Consider the following 15,789-nt stretch of genomic DNA (forward strand, 5'->3'; position numbering starts at 1 on the left):
GCTATTGGCCAGCAGGCGGCGCCGTGTTATTGGTCCTCCGCCGAGCTGGGTCGTAGCCAATGGGAAGGCGCCGTTTCGATCCGTGGTGAGGTATATAAAGGAGCGGAGAAGGCGCGATGCGGGGAAAGCGATGTCGGGGAGGGGGAAGCAGGGGGGCAAGGCCCGAGCCAAGGCCAAGTCGCGTTCTTCCCGCGCCGGGCTCCAGTTCCCCGTGGGCCGCGTCCACCGGCTGCTGCGGAAAGGGAACTACGCGGAGCGGGTGGGGGCCGGCGCTCCGGTCTACTTGGCTGCTGTCATGGAGTACCTGACAGCAGAGATCCTGGAGCTGGCAGGGAACGCAGCACGGGATAACAAGAAGACGCGGATCATCCCCCGGCACCTCCAGCTCGCCGTCCGGAACGACGAAGAGCTCAACAAGCTGCTGGGCGGCGTCACCATTGCGCAGGGCGGTGTTTTGCCCAACATCCAGGCCGTGCTGCTGCCCAAGAAGAGCGAGAGCCACAAGGCCAAGAGCAAGTGAAGCAGTGAAGGAAGCCGTGAGGTTTTTGTTCTCTTCTCTGAAACCCAAAGGCTCTTTTCAGAGCCACCCACGGCTTCAGGAAAAGGGCTGGAGGAGCACAGGACAATGGGAGCCTGCCACTAACGAGCATTCATTCATTAATTGTCAGCCAAGTCTTAAAGCTTCCACTGCAGGAGCTCAAAGAGGGGGTGAACCCTGCAGGTAAAGCACCTTTACCCCAGAAATCACTTAAAAGAACCTTATCAAACAGCCTCCAGAGAAGCAGGGGAGAAAACTCAGCAAAAAAACCCTAAACTCATTAAACAGCCCCCCAAAAAATAAACGGAGAAAACTCAGTAAAAAAAACCCAAGCTCATTAAACAGCCCCAAAAGCAGCAAGGAAGCACACGGTAAAAATAAAATACGGTTGAGAAAGGAGAGCGGCTTCAGGGCTCTGATTTGAACGAGCACAACTTGAGAAATGAGCAAAATAACGCTGATTTCCAATAAAGTTGCCTTTTAGTAGTTCTGTAGCAGGCAAAAAGTGATTTAGAAGAGGTTTGTTACAAGCGAGTGGTGCCTGTGGATATCTGGAAATAGACTTTTATAGAACACAGCACAATTACGGAGGATCCCAGGAAAAAACATCTCCAGAAAGGGCTTAAAATGATTCCAAACGGGCAGCGATGGGGTGGGGGGACCGCAGCCGTTCTTCCACGGCTTCGCCGCCACCGCCGCCCCGGGGCCCCTTCCCCACAGCGAACGGCCGCTGGCCCTTATGCAAATGAAGGCTCCAGTTCGCGCCCGCCTATTGGTTGGAACAGCCCCCCCGGTGAGCGCGTCCCTCCGCGCCACGACAGCGGCTCCAAAACCCGCGCGCCGATTGGCCGGCTGCCAAATTCCCTCAGCCAATGGATGCGCGCCGTTTGGATCCGATGCTGTCGCCGGGCCGAATGCTGCTCCGAAGTGCGAATAACCACACGAAACCGGATTTCTACCGGTCAAAGCCCAAAATAACACGTCCCAGGTCAACGTTAAGGGTGGAAAACACGGCTGAGATCTCATTCCGCAGCCAAACACGCCAAGAGCCTTAAATATTTACTCATAAAACCTTTTCTATACTCATTAAACTCAAACTCTTCGCAAAGTTACTACATTTTAAGAGCGTAGCAAAGCCTCAAAACATAAAGACAGAGATTAGCAGCAACAGCGTAGAAAAATGGCTTTAAACGGCAAAATCCAAGGCAGATCCCACCCACCGAACACCACAGCTCAAACACAGGACCCACCTACACTGACCGACCCCGTCGCTCGGGGTCTTGGGGCTGGGGGGGAGCCGATCCGGACAGGCCCCGTCGCTCACCGCCGCGCCCATCCCCCTGCCACCCTCACACCCCCCCCGCCTCCTTCCCACCCCATAACGATCGCTGCAACCCCCACCCGCGGGGTCTATAGAGCCCCGAGCGGACCGGAGGGAAACCCGCGCCGCAACACCCCGCCGCGCGATGACGTCAGCGCCCGGCTCGGGCCAATCGGAGCTGAGCAGCGGTTTGAAGGCGAAAGCGGCAAGTCAACCCCGGCCAGGGACGGGTGCGGGCGTCCTCGAGTAGAAAAAAACTTTTTACAGCGCCAAAACCGCCTTTTTGCTAAAAAAACACGTTAAAAGCCTGTTTAAAGTGATGCTTTTTTAACGCCCAGTAGCTACCCCAGCGGCACACGCTGAATACAAACCGTCACGATCCTCAAAATAAACAGAAAAAGGAGCATCTCGGCAGCAACGTCAGCTCTTTGGTAAGAGAGTGGGTGGCTCTGAAAAGAGCCGTTGGGTTGAGTTGAGCCGAGCCGGGTCCGGCCGCTTTACTTGGAGCTGGTGTACTTGGTGACGGCCTTGGTGCCCTCGGAGACGGCGTGCTTGGCCAGCTCGCCAGGCAGGAGGAGCCGCACGGCCGTCTGGATCTCCCGCGAGGTGATGGTGGAGCGCTTGTTGTAGTGGGCCAGGCGCGAAGCCTCCCCCGCGATGCGCTCGAAGATGTCGTTCACGAAGGAGTTCATGATCCCCATGGCCTTGGAGGAGATGCCGGTGTCGGGATGCACCTGCTTCAGCACCTTGTAGACGTAGATGGAGTAGCTCTCCTTGCGGCTGCGCCGCCGCTTCTTGTCGCCCTTTTTCTGGGTCTTGGTCACCGCTTTTTTGGAGCCCTTCTTCGGGGCGGGAGCCGACTTGGCCGGTTCGGGCATTGCGCTCCGAATTCAGTCACCGAAACGAAATGCAACAGAATAAAACGGAGGAGCTGGTGGCGCGGCTTTTATAGCGGCGTTATGCAAATGAGGAGGTTCGAAACTGCGCGCTCCCATTGGCTGAGGCAAAACGCCGCGCCCAGAGCGGAGAGACCCCCGCCTCGTCACGCGCATGCAAATAGACCGGCTCCCGAGCGCAGGATCTGATTGGACGCCGAGACGTGGTTAAGAGCAAGGCTCTCGACCAATCAGAGCGCGCTGTTTGGATCCCTCTGCGCACAGCAAGCACCGGGGGGGGGAGGGAAGCCGCTGCTTCCCCTCGCGGCCCCGCCCACCCGCCCGCCGCAGCCAATCAGAAGCGAGGGCGCGAAATTCAACTCCCCCACCGCGGGAGCGCGCAGCTGACGGAAAGTGGCTTCTCCCGCCTCTCATCGCTCCTAATTAGGGCGGCGTCCTAATTAGCGCTCGTTCGGCCCTCGGAGCCGCAAAGGTTTTCCGTGTCAGGGGGCTGTTTTGGGGTGAATCCCCGCATTTTTAGGCCTCCTGTAGAAACTTAAGCGTGGGCATTGGTGGTTCAGTGGTAGAATTCTCGCCTGCCACGCGGGAGGCCCGGGTTCGATTCCCGGCCAATGCAAGGGTTACTTTTTCCCCACTTCCCACCTCGTTTATTTTCCCTTTTTTCTCCTCTTTCATCCTTTTTTTTCCCACCTGGAAGGCAGCGAAGTGACCGAGCCGCAACTTCCCCCTCCCACCCGGGGGGAGGAAATAAAAAACCCGAGAAAATAAAAAACTCGCGTGGGAAAAGTCTTTCTCAGCGTCCCTGGGTGGGCTCGAACCACCAACCTTTCGGTTAACAGCCGAACGCGCTAACCGATTGCGCCACAGAGACCCGCGGCGCCGGCCCCTCCCCCCGCCGGCCCTCCGGGCCTGGGGAACCTCCCCCCCCCCCCCCCGGGATTCGTTCCCTGGTGCTAAACTGGGGGGGGAATTGCAGGGAGGGGGGGATTCTGTACCTGAAACAGAAAGGGGGGACCCCGGGTTGGAAAGGAGGGCGGTGCTTCCCCCACCTGCAAGCTGCATCCCCCAAAAACTGGGGGGGGGGGGGGGGGGGGCTCCTGCGGCTGCACCAGGTTGAAAATAAGCGGGGGGGGGGCAGGGGACGAGCTCATCTGTGAGAATTGGGGTGGGAGATAGAAATCGCTCTTCTGCGCGGGCACCCCCAAAATAATTCGGTAAAATAATGAGAGTGAAGGGAGCCCCCAAAAAATTAATTGGGGGGGTAAGGGGGGGGCAAAATATCAGCTCGTCGACGAGGATGGGATTCGAACCCACGCGTGCAGAGCACAATGGATTAGCAGTCCATCGCCTTAACCACTCGGCCACCTCGTCCCGCCGCGGCGGTGCCACCGCCGAGCCGCCATGGGGCGCAATGAAGCCCCTGGGTGGGAGGGGCGCGGGGGAGTGGGCGTGGCCCCGCGCCGGGGGGAAGGCGGCGCCAAGGGCGGCGGGCGGCGCCAGGTAAGCGTAGGGGATGTAGCTCAGCGGTAGAGCGCATGCTTCGCATGTATGAGGTCCCGGGTTCAATCCCCGGCATCTCCAGGGCGGGCGAAGCACCCAAGCTGCCGCCCTATGTTTTTTTGGTGGGGGGAGAAAGCGGACCCGGTGAGAAAGGGGGAAACCCCTTAACTTTATTTTTAACCTGGGAGTTAAAACAAACCCCCTCCGCCTGCCGCCTACCCCGCCGCCAACTACAGCACCCCATGCGGAGCGGAGCTGCAGGAAGGAATTTCCCCCATTGCATTTTATCAGCACAAGGCAAACACGTTATACTTCAAGTAGCAGAGTGGCGCAGCGGAAGCGTGCTGGGCCCATAACCCAGAGGTCGATGGATCGAAACCATCCTCTGCTAATTTCTTTTCATGCCTTCTTTCGTAATTCCCCTCTTCACCTGGTTTGGATTTGCTTTGTGCCCTCAACACCCCCCCCCACCAAGTACAAACGCCCGTCCCCGGCCGAGTTGATTCAATTTCTCTCGCTTTCAAAATCCGTTAATCTTTTGCACGCTCCTGCAACGCGTGGGTGGCTGCCCCGAGGTCGATCAGATTGGAAGGGGCCTCTGAAAGAAGCCAGCCCAACCTCTGCTCACTGTGGGGAGAGTGAGGAGATCGGAGAGGATCCCTCAGGACACCAAGCTTGAAGAATCTGCAAAAGCAGAGTGATACCCGTAAATGTAAATTTTCCACTTGCTAGAGCGACTGTAATTAGACTAAAGTAGATCCTTGCTGTTTTGAGAAGGCAGGAAAGCGCCAAGATAAAAAGGCTCCTAAATAACGCTGCTTAGACAAATGTGACTTGCTGTTTGGGGGGGGGGTAGGAAAGCTCTAAGATAGAGACTCCTAAATGATGTTTTTTGGACAGCTCGGTCTTGGGAGGGCAGACACACCAAGCTACAGAGACAAAGAGGCACCAAGAGGGCAACAAGACCAGAGCAAAACAACCTGGAAGGACACGGTATGCGTGATCTTAGAACTGAGTTTGCACAGAAACAAAGGTCAGCCAGCGGACACTGTGATGACGAGTATAAGCCTTCATCTTGAGACCCCCAAAGACCACCCGAGGATGCTGACAGGCATGAAAAACATTAACATATGCTAATTAGTTCTTGGAAAAGTCATGAATATACCAAGCATTTCCTGGAAATATAATGAAGGTGTATATTGTGATTGTATTTAACCTGAAATGACGGGGTGTTTGGGGCACACGTTTGGAGGAGAGATCCCCCGTGTGCCCGGCACCATAATAAAGAATCCCTGCTTAATAGTCTGCCGACTAAGGAGTCATCAATTCCTGCTTTTCACGGCATCAAGAGAACGCACGGCGGCTTTCCGCGCTCCTCCTTGCTCTGTGGGTGCTTAACCGGAGCCCAGCGCTGAGAATTAGAGACGGGGTCTGCACAGCAACGCTATACCTGGGATAACCAGGCTTCCTGAGGGAAAAATTAAACCCTCAAAGGCCCCTGGGATCCGCCATTTCCCAATTATCGCTCGAATTCCACATTATTATCGTCCTCCCCTCCCAGTCCGGACGCTCCGTCCCGGGGAGCAGCGGGCGAGACGGCTTTGGCGCCAAAACCGCCTCCATGCACTCCACGCCCGGCCTCTGATTGGTGGGGGAGGAAAGCGACGCGATTGGTCGAAGCGGGGTGACGTAACAGCGGGGGTAGGCGGGGCGCCAGAGCGCCGCTCGCGGTTCCCCCTCAGGTCCGCCTCGGGTCTATATAAACCCTTGCGGCGAAGCTGATGCGCTTAGTCTATGGCGGGGTGCGTGGAGGAGGTTGTGAGTTGCGGTGGGGGCTAGGGCCGGGCCGACCCCCTGCTGTAGTCACAACATGTGTTTATCATTATTTTAGTAACATTATTTTGTCGGTTTTGTACGGTTAATATTAGTCTTTGAGTAAGGGGAGCCGAATAAGGTGGTGCACGGCAGTACCCGCGTGCTCGTATAAGCGACCGGTTTTAGCTCGGCCTCTCCGGTAAGAGCGTCACGGGGCGGGTGGGGGAAGAAAGCGACCGACAAATCCTCTTTTTTTCTAGAAAATAATAATAATTAAAAAAGAAAGTGAACTGCTCAGGGCGCGGTCTGAGTTTGATAAATCTTCCTGGGGGAAAAGGGTCCGAAGGGGGTTTTCCGCGCATGCGGGTCCAGATGGGGTTGGAGGATGAAATTATTGGGGAAAAAATTATTTCACTAATTATTGGGGTGAAAAAAAAAAAGCTTTTATAACCTCCCCGTCGGGGAATCGAACCCCGGTCTCCCGCGTGACAGGCGGGGATACTCACCACTATACTAACGAGGAAGGTGTTATAAAAACGCCTTCTGGGCTGCCCCCCATAAAGCTTCTCCTACCGGCACGGGATGTGCTCGGTGCGCCCCGTGTCGTATCCCTTCCTGTCGCGACACCGCCGTGTAGGGCGGGAGAACCCGGCGGGCGGGCGTGGGGTGCGGGGGACACGCGTGGGGCAGCCGGAGATGGCGGGAGAGCGCGGGCCTTGTCAGCACCCGGCGCCGTGGCTTAGTTGGTTAAAGCGCCTGTCTAGTAAACAGGAGATCCTGGGTTCGAATCCCAGCGGTGCCTCCGTCCTGTCGCGATAGTGACAGGTGGTACTTTTATTCTTATTTCACTTTTTTCTTTTTTTTTTTTTTTTTTCAAACTGGCTGCCTTCTACATCTCCCCCGCTCCACCGCACATACAGAAGGAGCAGGGGCCGCGGGAGGGGGGGCGTAGAACGGTCGCGGGGTGGGGTGGAAAATAAACGAAAATAGGGAAAGGAGGAAGAAAAAAGGAGGAAAAATAGGAAAAAGAAAATTGCAATTTGGGCTGCTTTTCCCTGACCGGGAATCGAACCCGGGCCGCGGCGGTGAGAGCGCCGAATCCTAACCACTAGACCACCAGGGAGCGCCGGGAGCCTCCGACCCGCCGCCTCCCTTCCACCGCGAGAGGGATCCAAACGGCGCGCAGCCATTGGCCGAGTGATAGCGGGGAGCGGGCCAATCAGCGTGCGCGGTTTGGAGCCCACCCCCCCCCCCCAGCGCAGAAGGCCACGCGTTCTTCACTCCGGGGTCCCCCGCGGCCCTCCCCCAGCGACCCCCGCCGCTCCGTGGGGAAGGACACGGCCACAGCACCGCCAACCCAGCCCCCCAGCGCCATAAACCCCCTCCCCGCTTCATCGCTGGGGCAGAACCCTCCTCCATTTCAGCCTCGGGAATCGGGGCGAGGTCTGGGGCTCGTTCCCCCCCCCAGAGCGGTCACTGGACGAGACACAAAGCTGTAAAGGAGCGCTTTTAATCACCGTTTTGTGGATAATTAAGCCCATTCGGGCGCCACGTGCGACCCCCGAGGTCACGCTGAGCCCCGGGATGGGGAAAGGCCGGGGAACATCCTGGCTCCGGAGCCACGGGTGATGCGTGACGCGGTGACACCCCGGCAAAATCGGGGCGGAATCGGGGCAACCAAAGCACCGCGGTTCCCCGAAACCATTCGCGTCCTCGCTCCGGATGAGGATGGGAGGAAGGGGAAAAACCAAACTCCCAAACCCTCGCGGTTTTATCCCCAAAACAGAATCACTCGGGGTTCAACCAAGCGCCGGCTTCTTCCACGGCCCGCGACACGACCAGGAAAACCTCGCAGAGCCCTTGGGCGAGGAAATCCCGCAGGAAATCCCTACCGGAAGGAGGAAAAAAAAAACGTGGAAGTCGCGCCCGTGGCGTCACCGTCCCCCCCGCGGCGTCACCGTCCCCCCCGCGGCGTCACCGTCCCCCACCTGAGCTCGGCTTCGCCGCCGATGGCCACGGGCTCCCGCAGCTTGGAGTCGAGGTTGTAGTAGACGCCGCGGCAGCGCCGGACGGCCAACCAGTGCTTGCGGCGCAGCGGCAGCGCCACGAAACCCAGCGAGACGTGCGAGGGGACGTTGAGGATGAAACCCAGCACCTGCCCCAGCGCCAAGCGCTCCAGCGGCCTGGCGGGCGGAGAGGAAAAAATGAGGGGAAAAACGGATGGAGAGGGGGGGAAAAAATAGGGGGAAAAAAAGCGAGGATTCCGGGGCCGCACCGGCGTTTGTCCCACCAGACGGCCGCCAGCTCCAGGCTCTGCAACGCCGCCATGATGACGTTGACGTCGTAGTTGCCGGTGCCCAGGAGGCTGCGGTGAGGGTTGAGCCGGGCGTCGGGGGCCAACCTGGCGGGGCAAAACCCGTCAAAACCCCCCAGATTTGGGCAAAAAGAAAGGAAATAAAGGAAAATGAAGGAGGAGGAGGAGGAGGAGGAGGAGCGCGCCTCTTGCAGATCTCGTCGGCCGCCTCCTGGGTGAAGCAGGGCCGCTGCAGGACGTTGTTGAGGGCGTGGAGGGCGCAGAGCTCCAGGCGCTGGCGCTCGTGATAGAGCCCCGAGGATGATGATGATGATGATGATGATGGAGGAGGAAGGGGGGGCCCCGACACGGCCCTCGGGGCGGGGGGGGCCTGGCTGCCTGGGGGGGTGAAGCGGGGAGAGGGGGGGGGGGGGGGTCAGCGTTTGTTGGTAACAAAGTTGTTGGGGGGGGTGGGGGGGACCCCAAATCCCCTCCCCCCTCCCCCCCAAAAAATTTCTGTGCCCCTCCCCCCACCCCCCCAGGTCTTCCAGGGCCCCCCAATCCCCCCCCCGTAGCCACAAACCTCCATCAGCCCCCCCAGAGACTCTCCTGGGTGTCCCCCCCACCCATCAGCCCGCCCAGAGACCCTCCTGGGGCCCCCCCCCCCACTGCACCCACAGACCTCCAGACACCCCCCTCCACCCATCAGCCCCCCCAGAGACCCTCCTGGACCCCCCCTCACTGCACCCACAGACCTCCCGGCCCGCCCCACCCATCAGCCCCCCCCCCCGCAACCCTCCTCGACCCTCCCAAGCCATCAGCCCCCCCAACCCCCCCCCCCCAGGCACCCCAAGACCCCCCCAGCCCCCCCAAGTCCTCCACGAAGCCTCCCCTTCCCGTACCCCTCAGACCCCCAAAACACCAGCGCCCCCCCCAACAGCTCCAGGACCCCCCCGCGTCCCCCCTCAGATCCCCCCCTCACCCCGTAACCCCCAGACCCCCCCCGGCGGCCCCCAGCACCCCCAGGTCCCCCTCGGGCCCTCGGGACAGCTCCTGCCCCACCCCACCCCCCCGGCGCTACCGGTTCCCTTCGCCGCCCCCCCCCCCCCCCCCGGGCCCACCGCACCCCCCGGTTCCTCCGGGCCCGGCAGCGGCCTCATCGCCCCCGCTCCCCGGGCTCCGCCACAGCTCCCGGCCGGAACTACGGCTCCCGGCGTGCTTTGCGCCGCAGCCAGGCAGTGTCACGGAGACCTTCTTCCCGGCGTGCCTTGCGCCACGGCCCGTAGCCAGGCAGTGTTACTGGGCCTTTCTCCCGGCGTGCTTTGCGCCGCGGCAGGGCAGTGTCACGGAGACCTTCTTCCCGGCGTGCCTTGCGCCACGGCCCGTGGCCAGGCAGTGTTACTGGGCCTTTCTCCCGGCGTGCTTTGCGCCGCGGCATGGCAGTGTCACGGAGACCTTCCTCCCGGCGTGCCTTGCGCCACGGCCCGTAGCCAGGCAGTGTTATTGGGCCTTTCTCCCGGCGTGCTTTGCGCCGCGGCAGGGCGGTGTTGCGGGGACCTTCCTCCCGGCGTGCCTTGCGCCACGGCCCGTAGCCAGGCAGTGTTATTGGGCCTTTCTCCCGGCGTGCTTTGCGCCGCGGCAGGGCGGTGTTGCGGGGACCTTCCTCCCGGCGTGCCTTGCGCCGCGGCCCGTAGCCAGGCAGTGTTATGGGCCCCTCCTCCCGGCGTGCCTTGCGCCGCCGCCCTTCCTCCCATCATGCCCCCACACCCCACCCCCCCCCCACCCCCCCCCAGCCGCCGCCATGATGGGGCCCAGCCGGTGCCGGTGTCGCCGCTTTTAATGTCGCCGCCTTTAATGTCGCTGTCCCCGCGCTGTCCCCGCTCCGGGGGTCTCAGCAGAGCTGGACGCAGCCGCCGTGTCCGTGGCAGGCTGGGGGGGAAGGGGGGAGAGACGGGGTGTGAGCGGGGGGGGCGGGGTCACTGGGGACCATCCCGGGGGGGGGGCAGGGGACAGAGGGGGACGTTGGGGGACATGAGGGCCGTTGGGGGACATGAGGGGACATTGGGGGACGGGGGGGGGGCCACGGGGGATGTTGGGCGACATTAGAGGGGACATGAGGGACATTTGGGGACATGGGGGGGGCAGGGGACAGGAGGGGACACAGGGTGACAGGAGGGGACATGGGGTGACTGAAGGGGACAGGAGGGGACACGGGTGACCAGAGGGGACATGGGGGACACGAGGGGACACGATGGGACATGGGGGACTGGAGGGGACACAGGGTGACAGGAGGGGACTTGGGGACATGGGGTGACTGCAGGGGACAGGGGGGACACCCAGAGGGGACACAGGGTGACGGGACCCGTGTGACCGCAGGGGACATGGGGTGACAGGAGGTGACACAGGGGGACACAGGGTGACAGGAGGGGACACGGGGGACCACATGGGAAATGGGGGGACAGGAGGGGACATGGGGGGACAGGAGGGGACACGGGGGGACAGCAGGGGACATGGGTGACTGGAGGGGACACAGGGTGACAGGAGGGGACACGGGGTAACAGGAGGGGACACGGGGTGACAGGAGGGGACACAGGGTGACCACAGGGGACAGGAGGGGACACAGGGGGACAGGAGGGGACATGGGGTGACCGAAGGGGACAGGAGGGGACACGGGTGACCAGAGGGGACATGAGGGGACACGATGGGACATGGGTGACCGGAGGGGACACAGGGGGATGGAGGGGACACAGGGGACCACATGGGAAATGGGGGGACATGGAGGACAGGAGGGGACACGGGGTGACAGCAGGGGACACAGGGTGACCGGAGGGGACACAGGGTGACAGGAGGGGACACGGGGTGACAGGAGGGGACATGGGGTGACAGGAGGGGACACGTGGTGACAGGAGGTGACATGGGGGGACACGGGGTGCCAGGAGGGGACACGGGGGGACATGGGGTGCCAGGAGGGGACATGGGGTGACATGGGGTAACAGGAGGGGACACAGGGTAACAGGAGGGGACACGGGGTGCCAGGAGGTGACATGGGGGGACAGGAGGTGACCCGGAGTGACAGGAGAGGACATGGGGTGCCAGGAGGTGACATGGGGGGACACAGGGGGACAGGAGGTGACACAGGGGGACAGGAGGGGACACGGGGTGACAGGAGGGGACACAGGGTGCCAGGAGGGGACACAGGGGGACATGGGGGGACAGGAGGGGACAGGAGGGGACATGGGGTGCCAGGAGGGGACATGGGGTGACAGGAGGGGACCCGGGGTGCCAGGAGGGGACCCGGGGGGACACGGGGTGACAGGAGGTGACACGGGGTGCCAGGAGGGGACCCGGGGGGACATGGGGTGACAGGAGGTGACACGGGGGGACAGGAGGGGACCCGGGGGGACAGGAGGGGACCCGGGGGGACACGGGGTGACAGGAGGTGACACGGGGGGACAGGAGGGGACCCGGGGTGCCAGGAGGGGACATGGGGGTGACAGGAGGGGACCTGGGGGGACATGGGATGACAGGAGGTGACATGGGGTGCCAGGAGGAGACACGGGGGGATGTAGGATGACAAGAGGGGACATGGGGTGCCAGGAGGGGACACGGGGTGCCAGGAGGGGACCCGGGGGGACACGGGGTGACAGGAGGTGACACGGGGTGCCAGGAGGGGACCCGGGGGGACATGGGGTGACAGGAGGTGACACGGGGGGACAGGAGGGGACCCGGGGGGACAGGAGGTGACACGGGGTGCCAGGAGGGGACCCGGGGGGACATGGGGTGACAGGAGGTGACACGGGGGGACAGGAGGGGACCCGGGGTGCCAGGAGGGGCCCCCGGGGGGACACGGGGTGACAGGAGGTGACACGGGGTGACACGAGGGGCCCGCACCCCGCAGGCTGCCCCAGAAGGCCTCGCGGGTGGCGCTGCCGGTGACGGCGCCCGGCGCGGCGGGGTTGCGGCGGGTGCTGGTGACGCTGAGCGCCCGCCCGCCGTCCCCGACGCCCGTCACCTCCACCTCCACCACGTGCCAGTCGGGGACCCTGCGGGGGACAGCGGCGTCAGCCCGGTGACACCCAGAGGTGACAGCGGGGGCGGGGGCGGGGCACCCACCCGGGGTCGGCCACCAGGCAGGCGCGGACGCCGTCGAAGCCGAGGCGCGGGGCGGCGACGGCAGCGGCCGCCATGGCGTTGACGTTGTTGGGGACGAGGGGACAGAGGGGACGCAGGGGACCGTCGTAGAGGACGGCGCGGCGCCCCGCCCCCGCCGCCAGCCGCGCCCGCAGCCAGCCCTCGGGGCGGAAGCTCTGCGGGGCCTTGGTCATCGTCACCTTCAGCGCCTGGCGGCGGGGACGCGGCGGTGGCACCAAACGTGGTGGCACCAAATGTGGTGGCCCCCAAAGCTTGTGGTGGCCCCAAGCCTTGGATGTTGGCCCCAAGCCCCATGGTGTCCCCAAACCACATGGTGTCCCCAGACCTCATGGTGGCCCCAAACATGGTGGCCCCAAACATGGTGGCCCCAAACCTCATGGTGTCCTCAAGCCTCATGGTGTCCCCAAGCCTTGGATGTTGTCCCCAAGCCCCATGGTGTCCCCAAACCACATCACGTCCCCATCCTTGGACCTTGTCCCCGAACCCCATGGTGGCCCCAAAGCTCATGGTGGCCCCAAATGTGGTGGCCCCAAAGCTCATGGTGGCCCCAAGCCTTGGACGTTGTCCCCAAGCCCCATGGTGGCCCCAAACCACATGGTGTCCCCAAACCTCATGGTGGCCCCAAACTTGGTGTCCCCAAAGCTCATGGTGTCCCCAAGCCTCATGGTGTCCCCAAGCCTTGGATGTTGTCCCCAAGCCCCATGGTGTCCCCAGACCTCATGGTGGCCCCAAACATGGTGGCCCCAAACCTCATGGTGTCCCCAAGCCTCATGGTGTCCCCAAAGCTCATGGTGTCCCCAAGCCCATGGTGTCTCCAAACCACATCACATCCCCATCCTTGGACATTGTCCCCAAACCCCATGGTGTCCCCAAGCCCCATGGTGTCCCCAGACCTCATGGTGGCCCCAAACATGGTGGCCCCAAAGCTCATGGTGGCCCCAAAGCTCATGGTGTCCCCAAGCCTTGGATGTTGTCCCCAAGCCCCATGGTGTCCCCAAACCACATGGTGGCCCCAAACATGGTGGCCCCAAAGCTCATGGTGGCCCCAAGCCTTGGATGTTGTCCCCAAGCCCCATGGTGTCCCCAGACCACATCACCTCCCCATCCTTGGACATTGTCCCCAAACCTCATGGTGGCCCGAAATCTCATGGTGTCCCCCAGCCTCATGGTGTCCCCAAAGCCCATGGTGTCCCCAAACCACATCAAGTCCCCATCCTTGGACATTGTCCCCAAACCCCATGGTGTCTCCAAGCCCCATGGTGGCCCCAAACCTCATGGTGTCCCTAAGCCTTGGGCATTGTCCCCAAGCTCCGTGGTGTCCCCAAAGCTTATGGTGGCCCCAAAGCTCATGGTGGCCCCAGTCTTGGATGTTGTCCCCAAACTCCATGGTGGCCCCAAAGCTCGTGGTGGCCCCAAGCCTTGGATGTTGTCCCCAAGCCCCATGGTGTCCCCAAACCACATCACGTCCCCATCCTTGGACATTGTCCCCAAACCCCATGGTGTCCCCAAACCTCATGGTGGCCCCAAACATAGTGGCCCCAAACCTCATGGTGTCCCTAAGCCTCATGGTGTCCCCAAAGCCCCATGGTGTCCCCAAGCCTTGGATGTTGTCCCCAAGCACCATGGTGTCCCCCAAACCACATCACGTCCCCATCCTTGGTCATTGTCCCCAAACCCCATGGTGTCCCCAAGCCCCATGGTGTCCCCAAGCCTTGGACGTTGTCCCCAAGCTCCATGGTGTCCCCAGACCTCATAGTGTCCACAAACCCTATGGTGCCTCCAAGCTTGGATGTTGTCCCCAAGCTTGGATGTTGTCCCCAACCTCAGACCCTGTCCCCAAACCCCAAGGACATTGTCCCCAAGCACACATGTGGTCCTCAACCTTGGGCACTGTCCCCAACCTCGGGCACTGTCCCCAAGACCCATGGTGTCCCCAAACCACATCACGTCCCCATCCTTGGACATCGTCCCCAAGCCCCATGGTGTCCCCAAGCCTTGGACGTTGTCCCCAAGCCCTGTGGTGGCCCCAAGCCCCATGGTGTCCCCAAACCTCATGGTGGCCCCAAACATGGTGGCCCTAAGCCTCGTGGTGTCTCCAAAGCTCATGGTGTCCCCAAGCCCCATGGTGTCCCCAAACCTCATGGTGTCCCCAACTTTGGACATTGTACCCAAGCTCCATGGTGTCCCCAAGCCCCATGGTGCCCCCAACCCCATGGTGTCCCCAACCCCCTGGTGACCCCAACCCCCTTGGTGCCCCCACCCCCATGGTGACCCCAAACCCCTAAGTGCCCCCAACCCCATGGTGCCCCCAACTTCCTTGGTGACCCCAAGCCCCATGGTGTCCCCAACCAGCTGGTGTCCCCAAGCCCCATGATGTCCCCAGTCTTCTTGGTGACCCCAAGCCCATGATGTCCTGAAGCCCATGGGATCCCCAACACCCTTGGTCAACCCAACCCCCAAGGTGCCCCCAACCCCCTGGTGACCCCAACACCATGGAGTCTCCAACCCCCTTGGTCACCCCAACACCCTTGGTGTCCCCAACCCCCTGGTGACCCCAACACCATGGAGTCGCCAACCCCCTTGGTCACCCCAACCCCCTTGGTGCCCCCAACCCCCAAGGTGCCCCCAACCCCCTGGTGACCCCAACATCATGGAGTCTCCAACCCCCTTGGTCACCCCAACACCCTTGGTGTCCCCAACCCCCTGGTGACCCCAACACCCTTGGTGACCCCAACCCCCTTGGTGACCCCAACCTCCTTGGTGATCTCAACCCCCTGGTGACCCCAACACCATGGAGTCTCCAACCCCCTTGGTCACCCCAACACCCTTCGTGTCCCCAACCCCCTGGTGACCCCAGCCCCCCTGGTGACCCCAACCCCCTTGGTGACCCCAACCAAATGGTGACCCTAACACCATGGAGTCTCCAACCCCCTTGGTCACCCCAACACCCTTGGTGTCCCCAACCCCCTGGTGACCCCAACACCATGGAGTCTCCAACCCCCTTGGTCACCCCAACCCCCTTGGTGACCCCAACCCCCAAAGTGCCCCCAACCCCCTGGTGACCCCAACATCATGGAGTCTCCTACCCCCTTGGTCACCCCAACACCCTTGGTGTCCCCAACCCCCTGGTGACCCCAACCCCCAAGGTGCCCCCAACCCCCAAGGTGCCCCCAACCCCCTGGTGACCCCAACACCATGGAGTCGCCAACACCCTTGGTCACCCCAACTCCCTTGGTGCCCCCAACGCCCTTGGTGACCCCAACCTCCTTGATGA

The 15,789-nt window shown here is 62.2% G+C and overlaps 4 protein-coding genes and 8 non-coding genes across 12 annotated transcripts; 5 read left to right on the top strand and 7 right to left on the bottom strand.

Moving 5' to 3' along the window:
- The first annotated feature begins 130 nt into the window (after nt 1-130).
- LOC104326716 (histone H2A type 2-C) lies at nt 131-861 on the top strand. The gene has a single exon (XM_009931524.2). It carries the CDS (start codon nt 131-133, stop codon nt 518-520), a length of 390 nt encoding a protein of 129 aa, XP_009929826.2. The 3' UTR covers nt 521-861.
- Nucleotides 862-1,915: 1,054 nt separating this feature from the next.
- Nucleotides 1,916-2,762, bottom strand: LOC142365241 (histone H2B 5-like). Its single transcript, XM_075445901.1, has one exon. It carries the CDS (start codon nt 2,735-2,737, stop codon nt 2,357-2,359), a length of 381 nt encoding a protein of 126 aa, XP_075302016.1. The 5' UTR covers nt 2,738-2,762; the 3' UTR covers nt 1,916-2,356.
- Nucleotides 2,763-3,300: 538 nt separating this feature from the next.
- Nucleotides 3,301-3,371, top strand: TRNAG-GCC (transfer RNA glycine (anticodon GCC)). The gene has a single exon. It is a non-coding gene; the product is annotated as a tRNA-Gly (tRNA).
- A 181-nt stretch (nt 3,372-3,552) lies between these two features.
- On the bottom strand, nt 3,553-3,626 carry TRNAN-GUU (transfer RNA asparagine (anticodon GUU)). Its single transcript has one exon. It is a non-coding gene; the product is annotated as a tRNA-Asn (tRNA).
- Nucleotides 3,627-4,044: 418 nt separating this feature from the next.
- On the bottom strand, nt 4,045-4,126 carry TRNAS-GCU (transfer RNA serine (anticodon GCU)). Its single transcript has one exon. It is a non-coding gene; the product is annotated as a tRNA-Ser (tRNA).
- Nucleotides 4,127-4,264: 138 nt separating this feature from the next.
- TRNAA-CGC (transfer RNA alanine (anticodon CGC)) lies at nt 4,265-4,336 on the top strand. Its single transcript has one exon. It is a non-coding gene; the product is annotated as a tRNA-Ala (tRNA).
- Nucleotides 4,337-4,574: 238 nt separating this feature from the next.
- TRNAM-CAU (transfer RNA methionine (anticodon CAU)) lies at nt 4,575-4,646 on the top strand. Its single transcript has one exon. It is a non-coding gene; the product is annotated as a tRNA-Met (tRNA).
- Nucleotides 4,647-6,521: 1,875 nt separating this feature from the next.
- Nucleotides 6,522-6,593, bottom strand: TRNAD-GUC (transfer RNA aspartic acid (anticodon GUC)). The gene has a single exon. It is a non-coding gene; the product is annotated as a tRNA-Asp (tRNA).
- Nucleotides 6,594-6,798: 205 nt separating this feature from the next.
- Nucleotides 6,799-6,872, top strand: TRNAT-AGU (transfer RNA threonine (anticodon AGU)). The gene has a single exon. It is a non-coding gene; the product is annotated as a tRNA-Thr (tRNA).
- A 249-nt stretch (nt 6,873-7,121) lies between these two features.
- TRNAE-CUC (transfer RNA glutamic acid (anticodon CUC)) lies at nt 7,122-7,193 on the bottom strand. The gene has a single exon. It is a non-coding gene; the product is annotated as a tRNA-Glu (tRNA).
- A 371-nt stretch (nt 7,194-7,564) lies between these two features.
- Nucleotides 7,565-9,615, bottom strand: JOSD2 (Josephin domain containing 2). Its single transcript, XM_075445890.1, has 5 exons — nt 9,490-9,615; nt 8,570-8,762; nt 8,346-8,471; nt 8,059-8,253; nt 7,565-7,958 (listed from the first exon to the last, which is right to left on the bottom strand). The coding sequence occupies exons 1-5, from the start codon at nt 9,521-9,523 to the stop codon at nt 7,859-7,861; spliced, it is 648 nt and encodes a 215-aa protein (XP_075302005.1). The 5' UTR covers nt 9,524-9,615; the 3' UTR covers nt 7,565-7,858.
- Nucleotides 9,616-10,182: 567 nt separating this feature from the next.
- ASPDH (aspartate dehydrogenase domain containing) lies at nt 10,183-14,716 on the bottom strand. The gene is made up of 3 exons (XM_075445895.1): nt 12,477-14,716; nt 12,255-12,406; nt 10,183-10,292 (listed from the first exon to the last, which is right to left on the bottom strand). The coding sequence occupies exons 1-3, from the start codon at nt 12,686-12,688 to the stop codon at nt 10,255-10,257; spliced, it is 402 nt and encodes a 133-aa protein (XP_075302010.1). The 5' UTR covers nt 12,689-14,716; the 3' UTR covers nt 10,183-10,254.
- Between the last annotated feature and the right edge of the window lie 1,073 nt (nt 14,717-15,789).

Source organism: Opisthocomus hoazin, chromosome 33 (assembly GCF_030867145.1).
Source record: "Opisthocomus hoazin isolate bOpiHoa1 chromosome 33, bOpiHoa1.hap1, whole genome shotgun sequence".
In the NCBI taxonomy this organism is placed as follows: domain Eukaryota; kingdom Metazoa; phylum Chordata; class Aves; order Opisthocomiformes; family Opisthocomidae; genus Opisthocomus; species Opisthocomus hoazin.